Source organism: Engraulis encrasicolus, chromosome 4 (genome assembly GCF_034702125.1).
Source record: "Engraulis encrasicolus isolate BLACKSEA-1 chromosome 4, IST_EnEncr_1.0, whole genome shotgun sequence".
Taxonomy (NCBI): Eukaryota; Metazoa; Chordata; class Actinopteri; order Clupeiformes; family Engraulidae; genus Engraulis; species Engraulis encrasicolus.
Window position 1 is genome coordinate 55,392,297 of NC_085860.1, and position 25,523 is coordinate 55,417,819.

Below are 25,523 nucleotides of genomic sequence, written 5' to 3' on the forward strand. Positions count from 1 at the left end.
AATGTGCCAAAGTCAAAGTGCTCTGAATTTGTTACGCCTTTCATTGAAGTGGCATTTCTTTATCTAGATATAAAATCGCCAGGTTTCATTTGGTGCAAATACTTTTGGAGCGAAGCTAATGCTAACGAGTTAGTGCTGGGCGCGTTGCTGACTGGGGCCGCGTCCGAAGACGAGATAGGTCGGGAGGAACTCATTACAGGTCAGAGAAGAACATACTTTATTAAAACACAATGAACTGTTCCTTTAAAGGTGCCATGGTTTTGAATCCATTTTTACAAGTTCATCTGAAATTAACATATTATTTTCATGTTAGATGGTGTTAATTTAGACCTCAAATGTCTCCCTGACAGCAATAGGGTTCTGTGTCCTCCTCTGTAAAGCAGTGGTCTTTCTGTGTGTCCTTAGGACTGTCAGCTGTCCTATCATAAAAGTAGCCAAGGTGTCGGGTCACTCACCCACTAACTGAGAATAGAGACTGTGGTGGTCAGTTAGTGGCCCAAGAGCATGAATAACTAAGGGTCAGTCCAAGCTGACACCTCAAGGCTGAAAGGATGGACAAGCTCCTTTGGTTTCTGCTTGGGTTGACCACTCCAACTTCAAACTGTATTGGGTAAAATGTATTCTTGTATCTTCTTGCTTCTTCTCAGTTATGGGTTAATACAAAGAATAACAAAGGTTTTTAGGATGAGCACTTATATCGTATACAGGCCAAGACAAATTGTGCTTTTGACTTTATTTAGTATATGATAATAAATGTTTCAATGTGTGTTCCAAAACCCTTAAAAATGTAGCTGCATTGAAAAGATCGCCGCGTTTAATTTCTTAACACCACCTTCAAGTGCTCTCATCCCAAGACTCCACCTCCAAGACACGTCCTTGATGGTTTAAACTTTAAACACATCTGTTCTGGGAACACCTTGTCAGGAAAGACAAATTCCACAAAGTCTGAAGATATACTGCTTAATAACTTGTCTTGGGTCAGCAAGGAGTAGTGAATGATCACTAGGCTACTATATTGTACATTAATTAAAAAATTATACTTTAAAAGTCACCCCTTCTAACCACTTAATATAGCATAGGCCTACTATTGTTTCTTTGACAGTTCTAAGAAAACTGCCATTTAAAAAAAACACATGCCATTCATTGGTTGTCTCCTCCCGTCTGTTGACCCTTGTACTGCTTATATTACCATTTGTTTAACCACAAGGACACGTTTTAACAGAATGCATAGCATTTCAACAGCTCTTCCTCTCTCTGTCTCTGTCACTTTCTCTCTCTCTCTCTCTCTCTCTCTCTCTCTCTCTCTCTCTCTCTCTCTCTCTCTCTCTCTCTCTCTCTCTCTCTCTCCCTCTATTCAAGACAAGAAAGAAAAAGCAGTTTGCACACCACATTTTTAGTACTGAACTATGAAATCAAGACAAAGTTCCCATATGTAATAGCTTTTATTTTATGCGGTCTTTATAAGCTACTGTATGTGGCCTTCTGTTTGTTAAAGTGTAATGTTATCTAGAGATGGCGTTGAGTCCTGTTATCTGAAGGCTGTACGCCTGATAAGGCAGACACTGAGAGAGATACTAACGTTTTGTGAAGTAAGTCGTAGCGACCTATTATTTTAAGTAAAAAACATCTAAAATATGACATATGACAAATAAAATATCTTGTATCTTTATCTTGTATCTTGTATGTAAAGAGTTCTGTGATAACTGAGAGAGATACTAACGTTTTGTGAAGTAAGTCGTAGCGACCTATTACTTTAAGTAAAAAACATGTAAAATATGACATATGACAAATAAAATATCTTGTATCTTTATCTTGTATCTTGTATGTAAAGAGTTCTGTGATAACTGAGAGAGATACTAACGTTTTGTGAAGTAAGTCGTAGCGACCTATTATTTTAAGTAAAAAACATCTAAAGAGTTCTGTGATGAATGGGTAGGATAATGATTGCGAGTCAGTTTAGATTTAGGGAACTGGACTTCTTTTTGGATTTTAAAATAAGTCTAGTCGCCTACTAAACTCCTTTGACTAAGATGACCTGGATGAATGGGAATTTCCAGACACAATGGTTGTATTAGCCGTCATGGGTAAGGGCAGGGCCGGTTCTGGCTTATTTGGTGCCCTAGGCGAGTTTGATTTCTGGCGCCCCCCCCCCCCCCCCCCCCCCCCCGGGCCCCCCCCCCGCCCCCCCCCCCCACCCCCCCACCCCCCACCTTTGAAAGAAAAAAAAAATCTTTCTTATACCTCACAGAACACAAGACTAATATCCTTAGTAAGCTTAACTAAATAGTATCAAGAACAATAACCGTTTTTCATCAAATGGATTTATGGTTCTTTTTGACAGGCGACCAACACATCAGATTGAGTCGCATGAAAGTAGCTTCACTGTGTGGTGTGTTGGATGTGATGGTGGTGGGGCCCCCAACCCCAGATGAGAGGGAGGTTATCAATGTGTTTGAATTGTAACGTGAAATTGAAATGCCAGGAGAGTGATACAGTAGCCTACATTTGCATGTAAAATGCATGTGTAGACAATAAGCCTACCAAGGAGGTCTGCATTGATCTACACTATCTACAGCATCACAAAGCATGGCAGCATAACAATTTTAATAAGCTACACATTTGTGCTGTCTTCCAAACCAACTTCATTTCTGGACTGGAAATAGTGGTGCATTTGTGAGTAGGAGAATGAGAAGGGGGCTATCTATGTGTTTGGAGGGACAGGGTGAGAGAAAGGGAGAAGAGCTGTCACGCTATTGAATTTCATAATATACAAAATATAGTAAATAGCCTCACTTGTCTGCTGTGCATGGTTCTGTTACATGATTAATGTAGGCTATGTCATTCTGGTCTGGAAATTAATGTTTTTTTAAGCTTACAACAAGCAGGTAATTCATGTGGATGGAAGGAGATATGGCAGCTAAAATTGTTTTAAACATTGCACCAGTCTTACTTTACATTGCTTGTCAACCTAAGCAAGTATTATGATATCAGGTGGGTGTTAGTGAGTAGTGAGTAGGCTACTAACAGCTACTTTACTGGATTCCATTGCTTGGGATATTGGCTAATGTTAGCATGCTAACTAGCGATTTCTCTGATCAAAAACAAAGCTCTTTTTCTCTCTAATTCCAAATAGTAACCTCATAACTATTAGGCTTTCCATAATCACAAACGGTTGCTGATTAAATCACATAGTTCCAAAACACCCTCTGAAACTCCTGCATCATGCAATGAGTGGTTTAATGAGAACATAATAATCTCCATCCAGCAGAGCAGCACTACTGTTTGCGCTTGCCCCCTCTGTCTCTGGAGTGAGTCTCCAAATTCAAAATAGACCGCACGCTGTCACTCGTCCCGCCCCCTTTCTCAGAACTGTCTGTTTATTGGTTCACAGCCTTCCCAGAGACAGTTGGAAGAGATATTACTATTGGCTGAGGGGCGCTTTGCCGTGAGGAGCGCTTTCGCCACTCTTTGTTGATTGCGACTTCATAAAAAAACTTCACATCGCAAAATTACGCATAGGAGAGCGCCATTTCGGCGCCCCTTCTTCACATGGCGCTCTAGGCGACCGCCTAGCCGGCCTATGCTAAAAACCGGCCCTGGGTAAGCGGTTAGGGCAGGGCTATTCAATTAGAATTTCATCTGGGCCACATTTCGAAACCAAGAACTACAGTCGGGCCGCACATTTTCAGACATCACGACCACTGAAATGACACTTAAAATCAGTAGTCCACAAACAAATTTCAAACATGTTCCTCTAACCTAAAACGTAACCAAATTGAATGTGAATGTATAAGACAAGCAGAAGATTCACAAGCAAATAATGTGTTGTACTGCAGTAACAAAACTGAAATGTATACTGCTTCAGTTGGGGGCCATGCCTGGGCCGCATGTGGACTGCATCTGGGCCGCATGTGGCCCTCGGGCCTCCAATTGAATAGCCCTGGGTTAGGGTGTCAGACTTGCATCCCAAAGGTTGCCGGTTCGACCCCTGACCGGTCAGGTTGGTGGGGGGAGTAATTAATCAGTACTCTCCTCCATCCTCCTCAATGACTGAGGTACCCTGAGCATGGTACCATCTCGCCGCACTGCTCCCTTGGGGCGCCATTGGGGGCTGCCCCCTTGCACGGGTGAGGCATAAATGCAATTTTGTTGTGTGCTGTGTGCAGTGAACACTTGTGTGCTGTGGAGTGCTGTGTCACAATGACAAAGGGAGTTGGAGTTTCCCAGTTGGGCTTTCACTTCACTTCACTTGCTCTTTTGAGAGCTAATTGATAAGAATGTGTCAGGCTTGCTGATTATGCTCAGAGCCAGCCGGTCTACTGTCTATGGTCATGTCAAGTTGTCCTCGGCTTGTCGTAGCATTTATCATGCGTTATCATGACAAAGGTCCCATGCAGACAGACGGTTGGTGTGGACATTTTGCTAATTGTTTTATATTTACTCTAGGGTTAGCATTAAGACACTGAATAGGACACTGTCCTAAGAGATTCTGTTCTTGCCATTTTTTGCTTGAACCCGGTTTCATTCCACCAATCCTGGGGTGAGTTTCTCAAAAGAGAAGTTGTTAGCCTGTTAGCAACTTCGGTAGTTGCCAATGGGAAAATGCATTGAAAACAGCAAAGTAGTTAATGTAGTTACCAACTTTGGTTTTGAGAAATTCACCCCTGCACAGGATCATTACACAAGGTGATGATTTGGTTCAATATCAATTTAGTGTGATAAAAAAATGTTGTAGCCCAATAACTAGAAACACTCACACTCATGCGAGACAATATATATATATCTTTTACCTGTTACTCAGGGCACCTTTTTGGAGAAACCCATACGGTACATGTCTTCCAGTAGGGTTGAATTAGCCTTTTTACAGGTCTCTCAAAAAGACCATCAAACAGCTTAAATTAATCCAAAATAGAGTATCAAGCATTCTTTTGGGAAAAGATTTGTCAGGAACAATTCCAGAGGGGCCCTGCCCCACCCTGGCCCCTGTCTAAAACCGCCCCTGCTTTCTAGTAATTCCAAAGGTCAAATCAAAGTGTGAAGAGAAAGACTAGGCTACAAAGACCTTCCAGATTATGTAACAAAAATGCTCCCACTGTTGACTCAAGACAAAGCTGTTCTCAGATGCCTTCCCTTAGCAACTCTAAATGATCAACTTTTGATTTCATTATTTTCTATATTTTCTTTTGTTTTAATTTAATGTTTTAATTTTCTTTGATTCTAATTATTGAATGTTTTCTTTCTCCATTTCTTGTTTTCTTTATCCCTTTACGTTTATTTTTTAAATTACATTTTACTGCATCTCTGTATGAAATGCACTATACAAACAGCCTAATAATGTCTTGCCAGATTCTCAAAGATATATGGTATAGATCACTGTATTTCAAAGCTTTAAATAGCTACTGGTATTAAATAACTCTTTAGCTAGTCCCTGGCTGCACCACAAGTTATCCAAGGAAATGCAGAATTCTCGACCATCAAGTGGACCATTTGTGAAAAATAATTGAATGACATACCAAAAAATAAAGATATCAAATCACCAAAAAATTACATTATATTTCATTTTTTTTTTCAATTGCGTTTTTGTTACAAGTCATAAAATAGATCAGTATTGATATATTCCTCTTATGAAAAGGGCATCTAAAACTAGACATTTGTTTAGTTTGTTTTTCTTCAATGAAACGTGTAACTGTATGTGTAATGATGTTCAATCATCTAATCAGTTTCGCAGCTACTGTGTACTTCATAATAACTATTTCTGAAATAAAAAAAGAGATTTGCCAAAAGTCCGCCGCTTGAGTGAGCCACAGCGTAGATGCCCACTTGAGGGATTTACTCTGAATGTATGTGCAGAATGTTCAAAGTCTGTGTGTGTGTGTGTGTGTGTGTGTGTGTGTGTGTGTGTGTGTGTGTGTGTGTGTGTGTGTGTGTGTGTGTGTGCGCTGGTCGTGTAAATGTGGGTGTGTAAATGAGGGTGTGTATGAGGGTGTGAGTTCATACAGTTTGTGTTTGTACAGTACTGTACAGTATGTGTGTATTTTCTAAATTCTGTTGAGCTGTGTGTTCTCGTCCACTTCCTCCTCCTCCTCTTCCTCATCCCAGTTCTCCGGCTCGTGCATGAAGCTATATCTGCGGTACACAGAACCATCGCGGCTGGTGTACACCACGTCCACCTCGTCCCCGCTGTCTTCCGGTTCCGGAACGCCATGCGGCATGTTCCGCAGGTCCGGCGCCATTCCGGCCATGCCGCTCAGCCTCTCGTAGCTGCGGCCCCAGCACAGGCGCTTGCGGGCACGCGCCTGCACCAGCCCAAACACTGACAGCGCCACCACCAGGGCCACGCACAGAACTGCGGGCAGTGTGGCCGCCGTGGGGGGGGGCTCGCTGACGTCTGGATCCGTAGACTCTGCACTCTGCTCTCGCTGGTCCACCGTCGGGGCCTCCAGACACAGGGCTGCAGGACAGACAGGTGGACAGACAGGAGATCAGGCAGGCAAAAAAAAAACAAGACAGACAGACAGACAGACAGGTGGACAGACAGGCGATCAGGCAGGCAAAAACAATAAGACAGACAGGTGGAGAGACAGGCGATCAGGCAGGCAAAAACAATAAGACAGACAGACCGCCAGGCAGGCCTCCAGACACAGGGCTGCAGGACAGACAGGTGGACAGACAGGCGATCAGGCAGGCAAAAACAATAAGACAGACAGGTGGACAGACAGGCAGACAGAGAGACAGACAGACAGACAGACCGACAGACAGGATATCAGGCAGGGTAAAACAATAAGAAAGACAGCTAGATAGACAGACAGACAGACAGACAGACAGACAGCTACAAACAGGCAGGCAGAGAGACAGACAGACAGACAAACAGAGAGACAGACAGACAGGCAGACAGACAGACAGGCAGGCCTTCAGGGATACAGATAGACAGACAGACAGCTACAAACAGGCAGGCAGAGAGACAGACAGACATTCAGGGAAATGGACAGGCAAAAACAATAAGACAGACAGCTAGACAGACAGACAAACAGGCAGGCAGGCATTCATGGAATGGAAATGGACAGACAGACAGACAGACAGACAGACAGACAGACAGACAGACAGACAGATAGATAGATAGATAGATAGATAGATAGATAGATAGATAGATAGATAGATAGATAGATAGATAGATAGATAGATAGTCAGGAAGGCATTCATACATACAGACAGAAAGACTGACTGACAGACAGACAGGCAAAGAAATAAAGAGGAGAGAAATTGTGTAATTGAGTAATTGACTGATTGCCAAACATGCAAACGTAATCAGCTATTTAAAACACTAGTGTTCACATTTTGAAGTGAAGAAGAAGGTAAATAAGAGTGTCAGCCAGTGCGGTTAAATCATAACTCAGGCATGTGTGTTCAGAACTAACAGTGCCACGCTATTGTCACCTGTTATCTACTCAACAGGCTTATCAGAACTTGTTTGTTTAAGCCTAATGCTAAAGACATGTCCTGTTCTCTTCTCACTCATCCTGGTATGCCCACAGGGAAGTAAGCTTAGGCACACAGATACACACAGATATGTGAAAGGGAAAGCCCACCAGGGAAATTCCAACTCCCATTGTCATTGTGACACAGCACTCCACAACACAGTGTTCACTGCACACACAACGAAATTGCATTTATGCCTCACCCGTGCAAGGGGGCAGCCCCCCATTGGCGCCCCAAGGGAGCAGTGCGGCGGGACGGTACCATGCTCGGGGTCTCTCAGTTATGGAGGAGGATGGGGGCGAGCACTGGTTAATTACAGTGCTCCCCCCAACCAACCTGGCGGGTCGGGAGTCGAACTGACAACCTTTGGGCTACAAGCCTGATGCCCTAACCGCTTACCCATGACTGCCCCTGTATGTGGGTACAAATCCTGTTGTTGGGGCAGTGTTTTATGCAGTAGAGGTGGTATTCATGGCTCTTTGACGGGGTCTAGATCATAGTGGCTCATTCCTTTCAAAGGGCCATTCAAAAAACTCTTTTGAACTCCACCTCTTGGACATTTTGTACAAACAACAATTGATTGTCCTCTCTAAATACTGTTTCTGCCACTCTCTGAGGAGGTTGCACCATGCATTTGACCTTTTTACTGCACAGACGCGTTTCGGCGTTCTGCCTTCCTCAGTGTGTGTTTTTTTTCTGAAATAAGAAAATGGATGGTCACCATAACTTCAGATGGCGTCCTCAGTCCAGTCGGTACGTTTAATTTCGTGTAACTGCAAACATCTCCTATGCTTCTGGAACAGCCTATTCCCTCTTGGAATAGCGTGAAAAGTGTACTTTTTTTGGATCTGTATCTGTACACTTCAGGATGGCAGGTCTTCTCTAGGGTCTGCTCTGTCTGTCTGTGTGTGTGTGTGTGTGTGTGTGTGTGTGTGTGTGTGTGTGTGTGTGTGTGTGTGTGTGTGTGTGTGTTTGAGTCAGCAATGCGCATGCAGTCAGTGTTGACGTAACTTCTAAAGGGGTCAATTATGTACCTACTTTTAGTATACCGTCTAAGGTACAATGTGGACAACAATGTCATATAATTTATTCTTTACTTAGCCAGGATTGTCATATTGAGGCATAAGTGTCTTTCCTGACAGGAAGTCCTGGTCAACATGGCACCCAACAAAAAAATCCAGATGCAAACACATTAACACATAATAAAGAAAACAAACTTACTATAATATCAACGCATCATAAGGCAAATAAACAATGGACAAAGAGGGGGGAACGCCTAGCACACCATAGCAGAGAGCTCAACTGCTTTGGTTGTGCCCTAGGACTGAGGTAGCACTAGTCTTTCACATTCTTGTGTTTAGCTTTTTTCTGCTATTATTTTCAGCTCAGAGTCAAAGCTTCTCCCATGCTCTCTTCATGAAAAGTATATAAATACCCTCTCTAAAAGAGACCCTATATCTGGAACAGACAAATTTAGGAACAATTACTGGTCGAATGTGCATCAGGTTTACCCAATTGCTAACGTTTGAACATGACATGTAATCTGCTTGTACTGTACTATATTATCTGTATCTCATCCCCAAAGGTGCTGTAGGGGCACCATGCCTTGGTGAAGTAGTAACTTACTATCCATAGCAAACAAAGGAACTGAAAACAGATAAGACCCAGGGCAGTCATGGGCAGTCATGAGTAAGTGGTTAGGGCGTCAGACTTGTAGCCCAAAGGTTGCCGGTTTGACTCACGAGTCACGACCCGCCAGGTTGGTGGGGGGAGTAATTAACCAGTGCTCTTCCCCAATCTCCTCCATGACTGAGGTACCCTGAGCATGGTGCCGTCCCGCTGCACTGCTCCCTTGCATGTGAGGCATAAAATGCAATTTCGTTGTGTGCAGTGTGCAGTGAACACTTGTGTGCTGTGGAGTGCTGTCCCATGGCTTTGCCATCAGTGATTAACAAACAGAAACCCACGGCGAATGCAATACAGTACAGTATAACGCAAATAATGTGCAATATAATGAAAATTAGGATGGGCCATGACAGGACCTGTACACACACACACACACCTGTGCTAGGTTCGCAGACACAGCAGTCCTCTTCATCCTGCTGCCCTTGGTCCGCCTCCTCCTCCTCCTCCGCTGCACGTCGTTGCTGCTGCCCCTGGTTGCTAGGGCAGCATCGTACGCAGCGGCCGTCCAGGGCGTGCAGAGCGAAGCCTGGGTGGCACGTCAGGCAGCTCTGGGGGCCGCCAGAGGAACAGTGGCGGCAGGATGGGTCACAGGGATCACACTCCTCCTGAACGGAGAGGGATAGATAGATAGATAGATAGATAGATAGATAGATAGATAGATAGATAGATAGATAGATAGATAGATAGATAGATAGATAGATAGATAGATAGATATACTTTAGGAATTTCATTTTGACCATTTGAATAGGTTAGCTGGAGGATATCATGAAGTGTCATTTGTGTATGATGAAGAAGTTTCAAAACGATCATTTTTGACCGTAACACAACCAGAGGGTTAAACAGCAGATAAGAGATAGATAGATAGATAGACAGCTTCACAGTTTCGTAAATGTTTACCTTGCAAATACCTTGAGCATGGCTTTGATATTACACCTGCGGGGAAATGGGTTGTGTGTGACATGTTTTATGATTGTAGAGAATGATAAGACACCAGAACATTAACGGTAAACTGGCTCACTCTTTCCTGCGTGCCCATGCTGTAACGAATTGCTGAGAAATACTGTATGGCAATATGATGCAGTTCTAAGGTAGTAATGCTAAAGGGGTAGATTTAACAAGTCAGTCTTTATTTGCATCTGCCTTTGGTGATAGTCATTTACACACTATCTGTAACGCAATTTAGTTTTTCTTTTTTCCTTCTCTCTTTCTCTATTCTTAAGCACATTGAATGACATTTATGTATAATACTGTGCTATATAAATATTTTTTGATTGATTGATTGAATCTGGCAAAGTCTGTTTTTCTAAAATGCACTGTATACCAACAACAACAACAACACCAACACCAACACCACCACCAACAACAACAACAACAACAACAAAACAACACATTTTATTTTAAGCGACTTTCATAATACCCAAGGTCACTTCACATAAAAGCAAATCAGAGCGTCAAGAGTAAACAAAACAGCAATGAAAATGAATAAATAAACAAACAAACAAACAAACAAACTAAATGTAATTTTGAACCTGACTCACACTTTGGGACCAGTAGCGGCTCTCCTCACAGCGGGGGTAACACACACCATTCTGCAGGATACTGCCCCAGTCGCATGTTACACAGCTCTGTGGGGTAGAATCTGGGCACGCGCACGCGCGCACACACACACACACACACACACACACACACACACACACACACACACACACACACACACACACACACACGGCATCAGCAATGCATTATCATTTTTTACAGGTCCACATGACCATGCCAAGTAGGCCTAATACATAGTAGTATTTTTAGAATGACAGTGCTTGGGTGTTTCTGAAAGGTCCCACCTGAATAGCACCTAATGACATGATCAAAGGTTTTTCCACATCCGTGCTGCTCTAGAAAACTTGCGTTTGTGAGTTTTATAAAAGCTTCAAAATGAACATGTAATGCAAATGAAGAGCAAACTGTGATCAAGTTAAATCCCACCAACAATCAAAAGATAGGTATCATTGCCTGAATGTCCTGAGTGTGTGATAAATGGGAGCATAGGATAAATGGGAACATTCATTGTCTGTGTGTCCTGAGGATGTGATGAATGGTAAATCAGTAAGGCATAAAGGCATACAAGGTGACCGGTTCCAAGAAATGTATCGCAAGGCGGCGGCTCAGAACACCGGGGATGAGGGTTCGAAGGGCACTTCCCGATCGTTTCCCCATTCCCAATCCACTCTTTGAATAAGAGGGTGTTCACTATAGGAAAATCAAAGATGGCAGCCAATTTTCAAGATGGTATTTCCTTGTTGACAAGTTGCTATTTATAGAATCCACTCTTTGAATAAGAGGATGAAGGCTATAGGAAAATCAAAGATGGCAGCCAATTTTCAAGATGCTATTTCCTTGTTTGACAAGTTGCTATTTATAGAATCCACTCTTTGAATAAGAGGGTGTTAGCTATAGGAAAATCAAATATGGCAGCCAATTTTCAAGATGCTATTTCCTTGTTTGACAAGCTGCTATTTCCTTGTGAGCTTGCTACACTGTCTTTACAATCCCTCCATTTGGGACATGTGAAAGTGGTACAGTCAGTAAGGGCATTGGAATCCAGGAACACCAGGAATTAAGAGTGCAATGTGGTCAATAGGTTTGGCCAGGTGAACCAGGTGACCGTCTCCTGAACAAGTTAGAGCAGTTTTCCTAACCAGAGCAGAGTAGAGGTCACTCAGCTGCTCCAGGGCATCCAAGTCCCCAGGGCATCAAGCAATGACAAGGATCCAGGATGAAGTTTCTGGAAGAACCAGGCTAGGGTCATACCAGGCTTACATCTTTGTCTATTGCCAACGGCAATTTTCCCTGCTTGGCAAAGCATAGATGTGCAGCAGCTATGGCTGATGTGTGTCCAAAGCCAGAGCCTGCGATTGATTGAATTACAGCAGGGGTCTCCAAATAAAAGTCCCAAGAAGGGGGGGGGGGGGGGGGTGGACTGTGGGCCATCAAGGATCCAGACCAGATCTCCCTAAATGCCAGCGATCTTGGATTTTTTTTTGCGTGCCCAACACCCTGCATTCTAATGAACATGTGCGCCAATTTTCATGCTTGCATACCAAGGTGAACCATTCTGGGGTATTTTGGCAGTTGTCTGCTCCGTTACTACCTTACTTGGCTGTCCAAATAGCAACCACTGACTAGTCCAAAACCAGTAAGTATTACTGCGCAAACATTTTATCCACGCAAGGTGTTACCACACCTACAGTAAATATACTCTATTGGTGCGTGGCGCTTTGGTCTGTAGTCTGATATCATAAAAAAGCAATAGATGGATTACCAGTAATCAATGTGGCTTTGTGCAATGTCCCTTTGTCACTGCTATTACCGTCACCTAAGGAGTGCCTTGTCCCATAAACAGCATGCGTCATATCGTCATATCTCGTCCACATGCGTACACTACACTATATGCCGTCCTCAACAGCAGCGGAGTGAGCGCTTGCTGTGCTTTACCTTACTTATCTGACTGACAGCAAACACAGATGGCTCATGAGACTGACGTCATCCTGCCCCCTCCTCCAGCCCAGATCGAACCTGTAGCCCCTTAACGCAATCAGGGCCTGTTTAAAAGATGGCCCGGGGCCCCTTTAGGCTAAAGACTGCTGTGGGCACCTCTGGAAGGCAAATTACATGACGGAATTACATAGACAGTGTCATAATTAAAAACTAGGAATTAAGGATAACATGTCTGCTAGCTGTGGTGGGGAGTATTAACAAAATGTAAAACTGTACTCAACATTGCAGATTCAACATGTAAAACTGTACTCAACATTGCAGATTCAAAATGTAAAACTGTACACAACATTGCAGATTCAACATGTAAAACTGTACTCAACATTGCAGATTCAACATGTAAAACTGTACTCAACATTGCAGATTCAAAATGTAAAACTGTACACAACATTGCAGATTACTTTTTCAATCTTGTCACAATTCTGCAATTTTTGACTTTTGGCCAATCAGGGGCCCCCTGGCAAGTGGGGGCCCCTCGGCTGCAGCCATATCTACGCCGTGCATTAATCCGGCCCTGCATATGGCTTCCACATGTGTACACTACGTATATGCCATTTTCAACAGCTGCGGAGTGAGTGCTTGCTGTGCTGTGCTGTACTGTTCTATACTTTACTTTACAGGACTGTGTTTACAGTGCTTATCTGACAGACAACAAATGCAGCTGGCTCATGCCACCAGCGTCATTCTGCCCACTCCAGCACAGACCGGACCTGTCGCCCCTTAACACACACCATCCCAATGCCTGAACATCCGAACCTCTAACTTACTGTCACTCCAGTATAGAAGGTGGTAGTGTAACTGTGCGATCACCACACTGCTGGCATTGAATGCGTGAAAAGCAGCGCCGCAGAAATAATTGACTTTGTATGGAAGAGCAGGCGGCAGAAGAGTCAGAAGCTGCAAAAGCGTTTCTTGCGCCGAGGGCGTCAGAAGGGTTAAAATAGAAGTTGAACTCCAGCTAAAAATATGCAATGAGCTCAGCGCCAGCAGGCGTCAGCCAATGCAATGTTCATATTTTTCTGAACACGAGCTTCGTTGGTCGCTCTTCCTGATCGAACGGTTCAGGCCGAATTGTTTGCTAGAAGTTACCAGGAAGTTGTTTTTTCTTCTCACACCATGATGACAATGTGGGCATCAGCAAGTTCATCCGGATGTCACGTGCAGAAAAAGTTCAGAGCTCAGTATGAACACGGGCGGTTTGCAGGTAAGCACTTTAGTGCCGAACGTAACTGGTGCGGGCACCGACACCGGCTACGTTCTGGTCGGCCTGAAAACAATATTAGCGAAGAGGCTCCAATAAGAAGAGCTGTTGTTTACATCTAAAACGTTTACCACTACGATGACCTGAATTAATGAATGAATAAGAACCTTCAAAGACTCCCTTTTCCCCCTCTGAGTGAGTGTTTGTTGCCTGTTAACCTCACCTGTGCACGTTTGGCAGCTGGTGTGGCACTGGAGGCAGCGCTGTCCCTCCTGGTAGAAGCGCTGTGGGCAGTGTTCAACACATAGCCGGGTCCCGCGGAGCTCCAGCAGGGCCGCGGGGCACGTCTGGCACGACTCTGGCCCAGGGCCGCTGCACTGCTCGCAGGCACGATGGCACTTCTCACAGTGGTCGCCCTCCGCATAGAACCTGAGGCAGGGCAATTCGCTTAGAATTTTTCACACATTTTCATAATGACACTTTTCATGCTCAAGACAAGCAGGAGATTCACAAGGAAAACGTTTATAAGCGTGTGAACTGGAACATACATACTTACTAGAATATCTTTAAGCACTTTCGAAATACTTTCATTAATAAACCTTCTTTAGGCATTTAAGATTTTATATACTTTATACCAGGGGTGCTCAACTAGAAACTGAAAAGGTCCACTCGCCAAATTTCGTATGTTTCCAGGGTCCAAAAAAGTCGCTACGGACCGATGCAGAAAATAGCCTCACTCGCTGGCCGCACTGGCCTCTTGCTCACTCACTGAGTTGTCATAGTGATGATACTTTTATTTGTCACAAGACTGGCTTCGCAGAAATACACCTATAGATCGCATGGCAGCGAAATCTCATGTATAATTTATACATATTAAATACAGATGGATTTTGTCTTGGTCCGGATGACATTGTGTTTGGGTCCGCATCCGGACCTGGGTCCGCCAGTTGAGCACCCCTGCTCTATACCTTATTTTATGTGGGTCTCTGGGCCAGCCAACAAGAAAGGCCCCCCGTCCATGTATATATATAGTACTGTATACCAGAGAGAGTAGAGAGAGAGAGGTTCCATTGGCCCATTGTTTCCGGGCTCTATTATTGCAAGGGGGGGAGGGGGGAAATCCCCCTTTAGGCAGACCTAGGCAGACCTAAGGACTGTTCTATTCAATGCTAGGAGTATTATGACACGCCCCTTTAGGCAGACCGGAACCTGGCCATGTTAGGTGCCCATAGCAACCTATAATGTTGACATATCTCTCTGTAGTATATACTGTATATAGACCAATGGTAGCACAGAGGCTTTGGCTACAGGGCCTTCTTAGCTTGGGAGGCCCTTGGGCCTGGGCCCAGTAGTAGGCCCGTGCAGTGATCTGTCCTTGCTCTTACCCTGTGGGGCAGTGGGAGACGCAGAGGTGCAGGAGGCGCAGGTACCCGCGGGAGCAGGAGGTGCAGTCTCGCGGGGAGGCGCCGCTGCAGGTGGCACACACGCGGTCGCACGGGGAGCAGAAGCCCAGCTCCACACCGTCCGCCTCCTCGCTGGCCGGGTAGGAGGCCCCCGGGCACTCGCTCACACAAGAGCCATCTGTGGAGAGCAGGCACGCACGCACACGCACGCACGCACGCGCACACACACACACACACACATGCACACACACACACACACACACACAGAATGCAATAAATATATTTCAATCTTTTTTGTGTGTACTTATTGTTCTGTGCTTTTTAAAATAAAGAAACTTGTATACATAAACTCAAGATCAGCACACTTCACTGAACACTTTTCACGTTGAGTAACAATGACATTACAATACGATTGTATAATTGTGCTGGTGCACAACCATTTCACAATTAAAGAGCGGTCTGAAGTTACAATAGCTATTCTACTTCACATTCCATTCTTGTATACATAAACTTAAGATCAGCACACTTCACTGAACACTTTTTTTTGTTTCACTGCCTTTTTTATGCACACTTTTTGAGTATCAATGACATTACAATACGATTGTATAATTGTGCTGGAGCACAACCATTTCACAATTAAAGAGAGGTCTGAAGTTACAATAGCTATTCTGCTGCACATTCCATTCCATTCCATCTGTCTGTCTGTTGTAACTTTGGTTATACAGTACAGTACAGCATGTTCCATGTCATACACTGATGTGGATACCACAGCACAAACAGAATGAGGCGTAACTGGTAAAGCGTGTACCGGCAAGATGCCCATGGACATCCTGGAGAGCTCATGTTCAAACATACATATGCACATAAAGACAAACATGCAGATACACACTACTACTAGACAGACACTCGTTTAAAGACAAGCATTCATATGCATACACACACATGGACGCACACACACACACACACACTTTTTCCACGTGTGCCATTTATTCACAAGCTTATGCACACTGCATGCACACTGCGTGCACACACGCACACACACACACACGCACACGCACACGCACACGCACACGCACACACACACACACACACACACACACACACACACACAGCAGGTACACTACCAGCACATACATTTTTTTCACACATTCTCCAGCTCATGCACACAGTGTGCACAGTAAACGCACATACCTGTACATACCCATATTTAGCCAATCACTTTCTACCAGTATGCTCAACTGGGCTACGTCTAGGGCCCGACCGATATGGGTTTTTTTAGGGCCGATACCGATATCGATATTTATGGAAATGGGAGTCCGATAACCGATATGTGCAACCGATATAAAGAAATATTGTTCATAATAAAATTTAATGAAATATAAATTTTTATTATAGCCTATATACACATATATTTAGTTATAATAATGAACTCTCATGGATTCAAAGTGGAGAGAGCAGAATAGAAGATCCATTCAGAACAAAACAGCGGCAAAATTGGCTGTGAAAGTTATACAAACTTATCGGTGGAAATTTATTGAAAGTATGACCGATACCGATATCCCCAAAAAGATCAATATCGGCCCGATATATCGGTGGGGCCGATATATCGGTCGGGCCTTAGCTACGTCCTCTCCATGTGAGCGTTTGGAGTGCGTGGCACATCCAAGTAATCAGGTGCCGGACAAAACGCGATAAAACAACAAGACAGAAGATCTGCACACTGTTGCTGCTCCCAGTTTATTGAAGACAACGTTTCAATCAGTCAATCGGTCTTGTGTAAAATAAACTGGGAGCGGCAACAGTGTGCGGATCTTCTTTCTATGTCCTGCTTTCTCGTCTCACACAGATGCACACTTGCTCAGGGTTCTAAAACAACACTTTTATATCTTTTGAAAGCAGCGTGCAAATCTTTACCCCCATTTTATCCCCCATTCTTTTTTGCTCAGGCACCTGATTGAGGCATCTGCTGAAGCCTTAACCTTATTGTTATCAAAAAAAATATCGACCAAGTCTTACTAATAGGCCATTTCAGACTCTTTGTAATATTTTTCTATTATTATTTAACTTTTGTTGAACTAGGAAAGGTCCTGTTGAGTCACAGCGACTCTTCTATGGAGTCCTCGCCAAGAGGTAACAAGTAAAACATTTAAAAAAACACAAAGACAGTGGACAAAACGACCAATATACAATAGACAACTAAACAACTAAAACAAGACACATCTCATCAACATAACAAAACAACTGACAGTACAGCCATGGACAAGAGACAAGAGAATGTAAGAAGACAAGATTCACATAAATCATAAAATTCACATGAAAGATAAAACATCAACTACACAACAAGAGAACGTCTTATACGTAAATGTTGTGAAGATGCAGTTAAACAAAGACTGAAGAGGTCAGTCAATGGGACTCTGTAAGAACAACAACAAAAAATGACCTTCATTACTGTACCACAGCTGTATTGGCTGTGCTGCAGGTAACACTCAATTATGAATCAGTAATCGATGTATAATCTTATCTTTACGTCAAGGTTTACGATATTGACTCTTCACAGCTGCACACCCTCTCTTCTGTGATAACATTATCTTGCTCAATTATTTTATTGGCCTGATAACCATCACAGAAATTCCTTTTACTTGGAGGCCAAGGAATGGCGATGTGCAGTGCTGTGCTGGGATCAGAAACCAGCCCGGGCATTGCTGGCCTAGACCAAGCCCTTCAACACAGCCCCCTGCTTTTCTACGATATTATGATAAGCTCAGTTCAACGCCCCATGGAAATCAACAGCATCGGCCCCTGATATGAGGGCTGTGAGCTCACCGGTAAAATGCCCTACATGCAAGATTACCAATCCAGCCGTTGTGATGTGGCTGTGACGGTTGTCGGGGTCCTAAAACAGGTCTAGCTAGGTACAATAGGATTTTATAGATACTAGGACATGGCACAATTTGTTTTTTATCAACCTCTTAAAGCACTTTGATCTGCATGTTCTTTTATTGTATCACAACAATGTTCTGTGGGGGAGTGTCTGGGTAAAGAGCAGGTGTGTGATTTTTTTTTATTACAAAACGAAATCCTACAACCTGAAAATTGCTTGGTTCTTATAACCCTCTTGATTTTATGAGCTGTATAAGATAAAATAAAGTGTCACTAGTGTCTGATACTGAGCTGCATTTCTCTGAAGTGTGGTAAATGGATAGCATGTGTACTAGTCAGATATGATCTAATAGTTGATTAATTAGCTTATTATAATCTACATTTACATCTATGATTCATAAATCAAGGTCAATCCCTCAAGTCAAAGGTTAAGATACCTAAGCTGCATCGCTCTTCAGCGTGGTAAATGGAGTATAAGATGTTTACAGCTTTTTTTCTGATCGCTAAAGCTCATTTTTTTGTAACTGAAGCTGTTTTTTGGAAAACTCGTCACACAAATACAACAACCTCGAACCAAATCAGCAACACTGCGTTTACAAAGCCCAACACGGTTTGCTTACAGTTTTTGCCTACTGCTTAAACACTATAGGCAGATGCTTAAACCAAAGTAGCATATCGTTAAGTTGTTGGTGCATAACTTAAACACTTATTGCTTGACTTTAAACAAAAGTAAGCATTACACTTTCATACCAGTTTAGCAAGGCACTTGCTCCTTTACGCAGCACACAGACTCCAGCTGTCTACACACAATTTCATACACAAGACACTTTGTTCAAAAGTAAAATCTCAGAGTGTCATTGTGAAAACACATCTGTTAAAAAACAAAACACACTGATGTATGACAAGATTTAGACACAGACAATAAAACACATGCTTTCAAAATTGAACACTATTCTGCCATGTTACAAAGTTGCATGCTTTATATTACATTGCATTTGTTTTATTTTGCATTTATTTGTTTTACTTTGATTGCTTGTATGCTAAACAAGGCGAATAGCACAATGGTACTAAAGTGTAGAATATGGAGTATGGCATTGACTGACTCACGTACATGTACTGTAAAACCTAGCCTGATACATGCCGCCAAGAGTAGCTAGCCTTTTGTCTTCATCATCACATGTTAGGTAATGTGAACATGATAGTTTGTAGAAATAGTGTCATTTTCAGAACAGGACCAAGCAAGACCACTTGAGCAAACTGACTGAACATGATATAATTTTGATGATGTCATGTAGATGTTAGCTGCATAGTGTGTCTGTGAAAATGTATTGTATTTCATGAATACCTCATACCTCATAACCAAACAAAGTAGCCTATATTGACTGGATTGTCATTACAGCATGTTGACGTAACCCCATATTGATATCATATTTAGATGTTTGAAAATTTGTGAATATAACCAATACACACTGTTGTATTTAGAGTGATGTACTGTTTGAGATATATTTTGCTTCGGTTTAATGTCCTGTACTGTAAGGTGCAGTTTTGTAATGTACAGTATTGAATTTTGGGGTCTTGTGAAAATGCACATTCTGTGAGACTGAATAGACTGCTCCAAAAAGAAAGACTGCTGTGTTTTGTATAAAGCAGACAACTGTTTTAAAGTTGATCTAATTTGTTTTCTCATTTGGTGCTTTTGTGTGTCTTTTGACATGAAAGTGAGGTTTTGACAAAAGATTGTAAGGTTTTTATGGCAATGTTTATGCTTTTATAGCAGAGCTTCATGTTGCCATATATGTGATGGGTTTATCTCCAAGTGTTGAGAGTAATTGGCTTGTGTGTAGAGTTTTGACTCTATGAGCCAAATTTTGCAAATTGTGTGCAAGCAGTCGGCAAAAACTGTAACTCTGCACATAGTTGTATAATGAACTGTTTTTGAACCAAATTGTAAAGCACACATTGCACCAGCCTTTCACTGGCAGTAAAAAATTAAAAACAAACTTTGCCTTTTGGTTGTCCTTGTCAAAGGTTGTGTCATTTCGAGGAGGTTATAGATGTTTATGAGTGTGTTTCATCATCTGGAAATTGTGTGTAAGGTAGTGAGGCGTGTTCACAGTTAGGCAAAATGAATGCTGTGCAATTTTGGTTTCAAGTGTGTGTTATAAAATGCAAACTGAGTGCTAACCGTTTTTTTTGCTATCATTTTGGTTAATTAGTTATGGGTTTGTGTATCTGTGTGAAGAGTTATGCAATCAGTCAAAGTTACAAGAAAAGTGCTTTAGCAAATAGACTGTAAAAGTCTGTAAAAGTCAGAATTGTGTTGACAATTAACCCTTGTAAGGTGTTTGTGTTTATATAGAAAACACATTAAAAAAGGAGAAACTCATAGCTCATATTCAATGGGTTGTGTTGGTAACATTTTGGTCACAAATGTGTGTGTTGTAACATGCAAACTGAGTGCAAAGCCGTTTTTGTGCTATTCCTTTGGCTAATTTAGTTATGGGTTTGTGTATCTGTGTGAAGAGTTCCGCAAAAGCAGCCAAAGTTACAAGAAAAGTGCTTTAAACAGACTGTAAAAGTCTGTCAAAGTCAGATATGACCTGGTAATTGATTGATAATGTTATCTTTACAACAAGCTTTCTGCTTTTTATTACCTCCGCCAAGGAGGTTATGTTTTCGGCCACTTTGGGTTTTTTCTGTTTGTTTGTCTGTCTGTCAGCAGGATAACTCATAAAGTTCAGATAAGATTTTGAGTTTATGAGATTATTGAAAATGACAAAAGGCACATGTGAACCACACCACACTATCTGTGGTGCTGCGCAAAGTTTCGTTTCTCATTTAGCCACTCACACTATCTAAAACAGGTATCAGACTCAAATTTGAAGCAGGCTAAAATCAAAATCTAGGATGAAGTTGCGAGCAGAATTCAACATTTATTCAAAAATGCACAAAATTGTGCATACTATACAATGCACATGTTTAATACGTAAAGCTATAGGGAAGTAACACATTCCCATCATATATGTAAGGGTTAACGGCCGACGAGGTGACCGGTTATACAAAATTAATGGCGAGGCGGCGGCTTTGAACTTTGGCGATGCGCGCAGCGCGGAGACAAAGTTGCCTCCGCCAAGCCATTCATTTCTATAACCGGTCGACCTTGAAGGCCGTTATCCCGCTTATCTGCCGTTATGGTAGGGTACTTTTTTTAATCCATTATTGTCTGTAAAGTTGTAGGAACCATGTTCTATCAAAATAGAATGTTGCTGTGCGGGCGTCCAACTTGACGCGCCTAGAATCTTTATTTGATAGCCTGCCGACGCTGTGATTATTTAATTTTCCTTTGGCCCTATAGCCTACCACGGATGGAGTGTCTTAAAAAAACTAAGATTTGCGAAGCATTTTTGCATGCTGAATCGACACATGTCGCATCACACGTCTATTTCCCCCTGCTGATCATCATAGGCTACATGTCAACTTTGTGCGTAAAAGTGAGAGAGAGAGAGAGAGAGAGAGAGATTCCACTTTCACACGTGTTGCTTCCTCACAAGAGGAGAGTAGCCTAATTAAAAAAGGGATGTTTTCGGATCAATAAAAAAGGGAAGGCAGCGGGAAATAGGCCTAGCCTACATTTTAAAAACCATGGGAGTGGAGCAGACTAGGTGACTCGTTTCGATGGCGAGGCAGGTGCTTGGAATTTCGGTACAGGGTCATCTATCGCTAGCTGTAAATTTGTAGCGCCTCTATCAGATGCATGGAGTAGAACTTTTAGGGCGACTGACTTGACAACCAAAAGCGATAGAATTAACGACTGACTCTTGACTTGATAAACAAATGCGATAGAATTAACGACTGACTCTTGACTTGATAAACAAATGCGATAGAACTAACGACTGGCTTTTGGCCATAGCAACCTGCAGTTTAGAATTAGTAACGGCAGTTCACCTAACTTGGTCGCACGTTTGACGCCTGACAGGTTATAGGGAATTAGTTGCAACCCCATCAGCCAATCAGAAAAGAGGATTCAGTTGCGTAGGCAGATTCATTAATATTATCGTATTCTTCAAGGTGCTAGTATGAGCGGTTACACTGGTCTGGACCCACTCATAATTTTTGTGATGTCCAAAATTTCGCCTTCAAGTCTCAATGTGACTACCAGGCTCGTTGCGTTAAGGTAAGCAATGTAGGCTGTTGCCTAGGGCCCCCGAGTAGGTGGGGCCCCCAAGGACGACAGGTTATGTACCCAACAGCAATGACGATTTTAAATAGCTTTATAAGGCACTGCCATCTGCAGGGCCGGTTTTTAGCATAGGCCGGCTAGGCGGTCGCCTAGAGCGCCATATGAAGAAGGGGCGCCGAAATGGCGCTCTCCTATGCGTAATTTTGCGATATGAAGTGTTTTTATGAAGTCGCAATCAACCAAGAGTGGCGAAAGCGCTCCTCACGGCAAAGCGCCCCTCAGCCAATAGTAATATCTCTTCCAACTGTCTCTGGGAAGTCTGTGAACCAATAAACAGACAGTTCTGAGAAAGGGGGCGGGACGAGTGACAGCGTGCGGTCTATTTTGAATTTGGAGACTCACTCGAGAGACAGAGGGGGCAAGCGCAAACAGTAGTGCTGCTCTGCTGGATGGAGATTATTATGTTCTCATTAAACCACTCATTGCATGATGCAGGAGTTTCAGAGGGTGTTTTGGAACTATGTGATTTAATCAGCAACCGTTTGTGATTATGGAAAGCCTAATAGTTATGAGGTTACTATTTGGAATTAGAGAGAAAAAGAGCTTTGTTTTTGATCAGAGAAATCGCTAGTTAGCATGCTAACATTAGCCAAGTATGCCAAGCAATGAAATCCAGTAAAGTAGCTGTTAGTAGCCTACTCACTACTCACTAACACACACCTGATATCATAATACTTGCTTAGGTTGACAAGCAATGTAAAGTAAGACTGGTGCAATGTTTAAAACAATTTTAGCTGCCATATCTCCTTCCATCCACATGTATTACCTGCTTGTTGTAAGCTTAAAAAAACATTAATTTCCAGACCAGAATGACATAGCCTACATTAATCATGTAACAGAACCATGCACAGCAGACAAGTGAGGCTATTTACTATATTTTGTATATTATGAAATTCAATAGCGTGACAGCTCTTCTCCCTTTCTCTCACCCTGTCCCTCCAAACACATAGATAGCCCCCTTCTCATTCTCCTACTCACAAATGCACCACTATTTCCAGTCCAGAAATGAAATTGGTTTGGGAGACAGCACAAATGTGTAGCTTATTAAAATTGTTATGCTGCCATGCTTTGTGATGCTGTAGATAGTGTAGATCAATGCAGACCTCCTTGGTAGGCTTATTGTCTACACATGCATTTTACATGCAAATGTACTGTATCACTCTCCTGGCATTTCAATTTCACGTTACAATTCAAACACATTGATAACCTCCCTCTCATCTGGGGTTGGGGGCCCCACCACCATCACATCCAACACACCACACAGTGAAGCTACTTTCATGCGACTCAATCTGATGTGTTGGTCGCCTGTCAAAAAGAACCACAAATCCATTTGATGAAAAACGGTTATTGTTCTTGATGCTATTTAGTTAAGCTTACTAAGGATATTAGTCTTGTGTTCTGTGAGGTATAAGAAAGATTTTTTTTTCTTTCAAAGGTAGGGGGTGGGGGGGTCCGGGGTGGGGGGGGTGGCAGAAATCAAACTCCTAGGGCACCAAATAAGCCAGAACCGGCCCTGGTCATCTGTATGAAGGGCTCTGCTGCGAGGGAAGCAACAGCGCCTCTCTAATACCCCCTGCTCGAGGGGGCCCCCTCCCAATAGGTTTGCATCAGCGACAGCGTGAAAATGTCAATTGCCTAAACAGCGCAACGACAATTTAGTCAGTCAAAGTACCCCCAGCTGGAGGGGGCCCCCCTTCCAATTGGTTCAAGCGTCAAAATCCAACGCAAATACAAACTGGAAATCAAGCGACATAATCTCACACTGGATGTTGCGCAGACGCCAGTTTAGCCTACAGTACGCTCTACATTTTTGGCTCAAGACAGTTGCTTTTATAATACAAGTTAATTTTGAAGACAACACATTACTCTCAGTACTGCCAAACCACCAAACTGTCCCAGGCCAGTTGACATCGCACAGACAGAAAGGAGCTTCATTTACACTTTACAGTGTGTTTTCAAAAACGTCTGTGAAGCATTAATCCACGTGCTGTAACAAGCACTGGGCAAACGTCGATTGTTCAGCGCCTTTTCCCGACACGGAACTGTTTTGGATGTGGACAAACGCAAGAAGAAACAAACGAACAATGTAATGCCTATCGGATAACACGAGTCACACAAGTGCGTTGAGTGGGATAGCTAAATTGTAGCACAATAGCCTTTCTTGCTATTACTATATGTGGATTACACCTTGGAATTTGGAACCATGATTGTGGAAACGCGTGGATTAGGCTACAGTCAGAGGTTGGGATACATTCTGGGATAGGCTACATTCTGCGGTCAAGACAACTCAAGGTAAGGGCACCGGGATATTGGTCCCCTATAATTGACACCGTTGTCAACCACGGAGTAACGCAGGTGGTTGTTAACTTGTTCAGTGATCCTTGGTCGCTACAGTAGCCTAGTCGTGTTTGCTGCGATATTAGGCAACATTTGGATTGTATTGTCAAGTGCGTGATGGATGCAATACGAAAAAAAAATCTCGTCGGGGAGACCCCCATTGGCTTGGTTACATAGGCTAATTCTTGCTTACCAATATCACATCCCCCCAAACCCCCACTGTGCCTGCTCATTCGTTTCTCAGCCTTGAGTTTCTGGACTGTAGGCCTATTGTTTTATGAGTCAATATTTTTCACAAATGGAGCACCCTCGGTTAGATTTTAAAAGTGATTGGAAAGATTAGACCATTCTTTATTTGTGCAATGATCATGATTTTCGTGGTAGGGTAAAAAAAAAACCCTGATTGGGCCATATAGGCCTACTTTCATGTGAGAGGTTAAACAACTGAACATTCAATTAGCCTAGGGCCTACTTCATGAGAAATGATGAGCCTACTGAATGGAATGGGCTTTATTTGCCCAGGTCTTTCTTCATAAAGTTTCATAAAATGAACTAGGGACTAGTTATCATAACTAGATTGCATTTCCTCACAGAAAATGCTGGTGTACACATATATGCTTGCTTTTTATGCATTCATTGCCCTTCATGCATGTGTTGCCCTAGCCACAACACTGTCTGTAAGGTGACTTGTTTGTTCCTAGGTTTCCATGGATTCTGTGACATTATGTTGTAATGGTAGGCTATGTGA

At 42.8% G+C, this 25,523-nt stretch overlaps 1 protein-coding gene across 1 annotated transcript in view; it reads right to left on the reverse strand.

Annotated features, from left to right (window-relative positions):
- Positions 1–5,575: 5,575 nt before the first annotated feature.
- Positions 5,576–25,523, reverse strand: part of LOC134446997 (proprotein convertase subtilisin/kexin type 5) — a 73,637-nt gene continuing 53,689 nt past the window's right edge. Inside the window, exons 12-16 of the mRNA XM_063196280.1 lie at positions 15,301–15,496; positions 14,139–14,344; positions 10,701–10,801; positions 9,539–9,767; positions 5,576–6,451 (exon numbers count right to left, since the gene is read on the reverse strand). Of these exons, the coding sequence (XP_063052350.1) occupies positions 6,039–6,451; positions 9,539–9,767; positions 10,701–10,801; positions 14,139–14,344; positions 15,301–15,496 (1,145 nt within the window). The 3' untranslated portion in view covers positions 5,576–6,038. The remainder of the gene's footprint in view (positions 6,452–9,538; positions 9,768–10,700; positions 10,802–14,138; positions 14,345–15,300; positions 15,497–25,523) is intronic.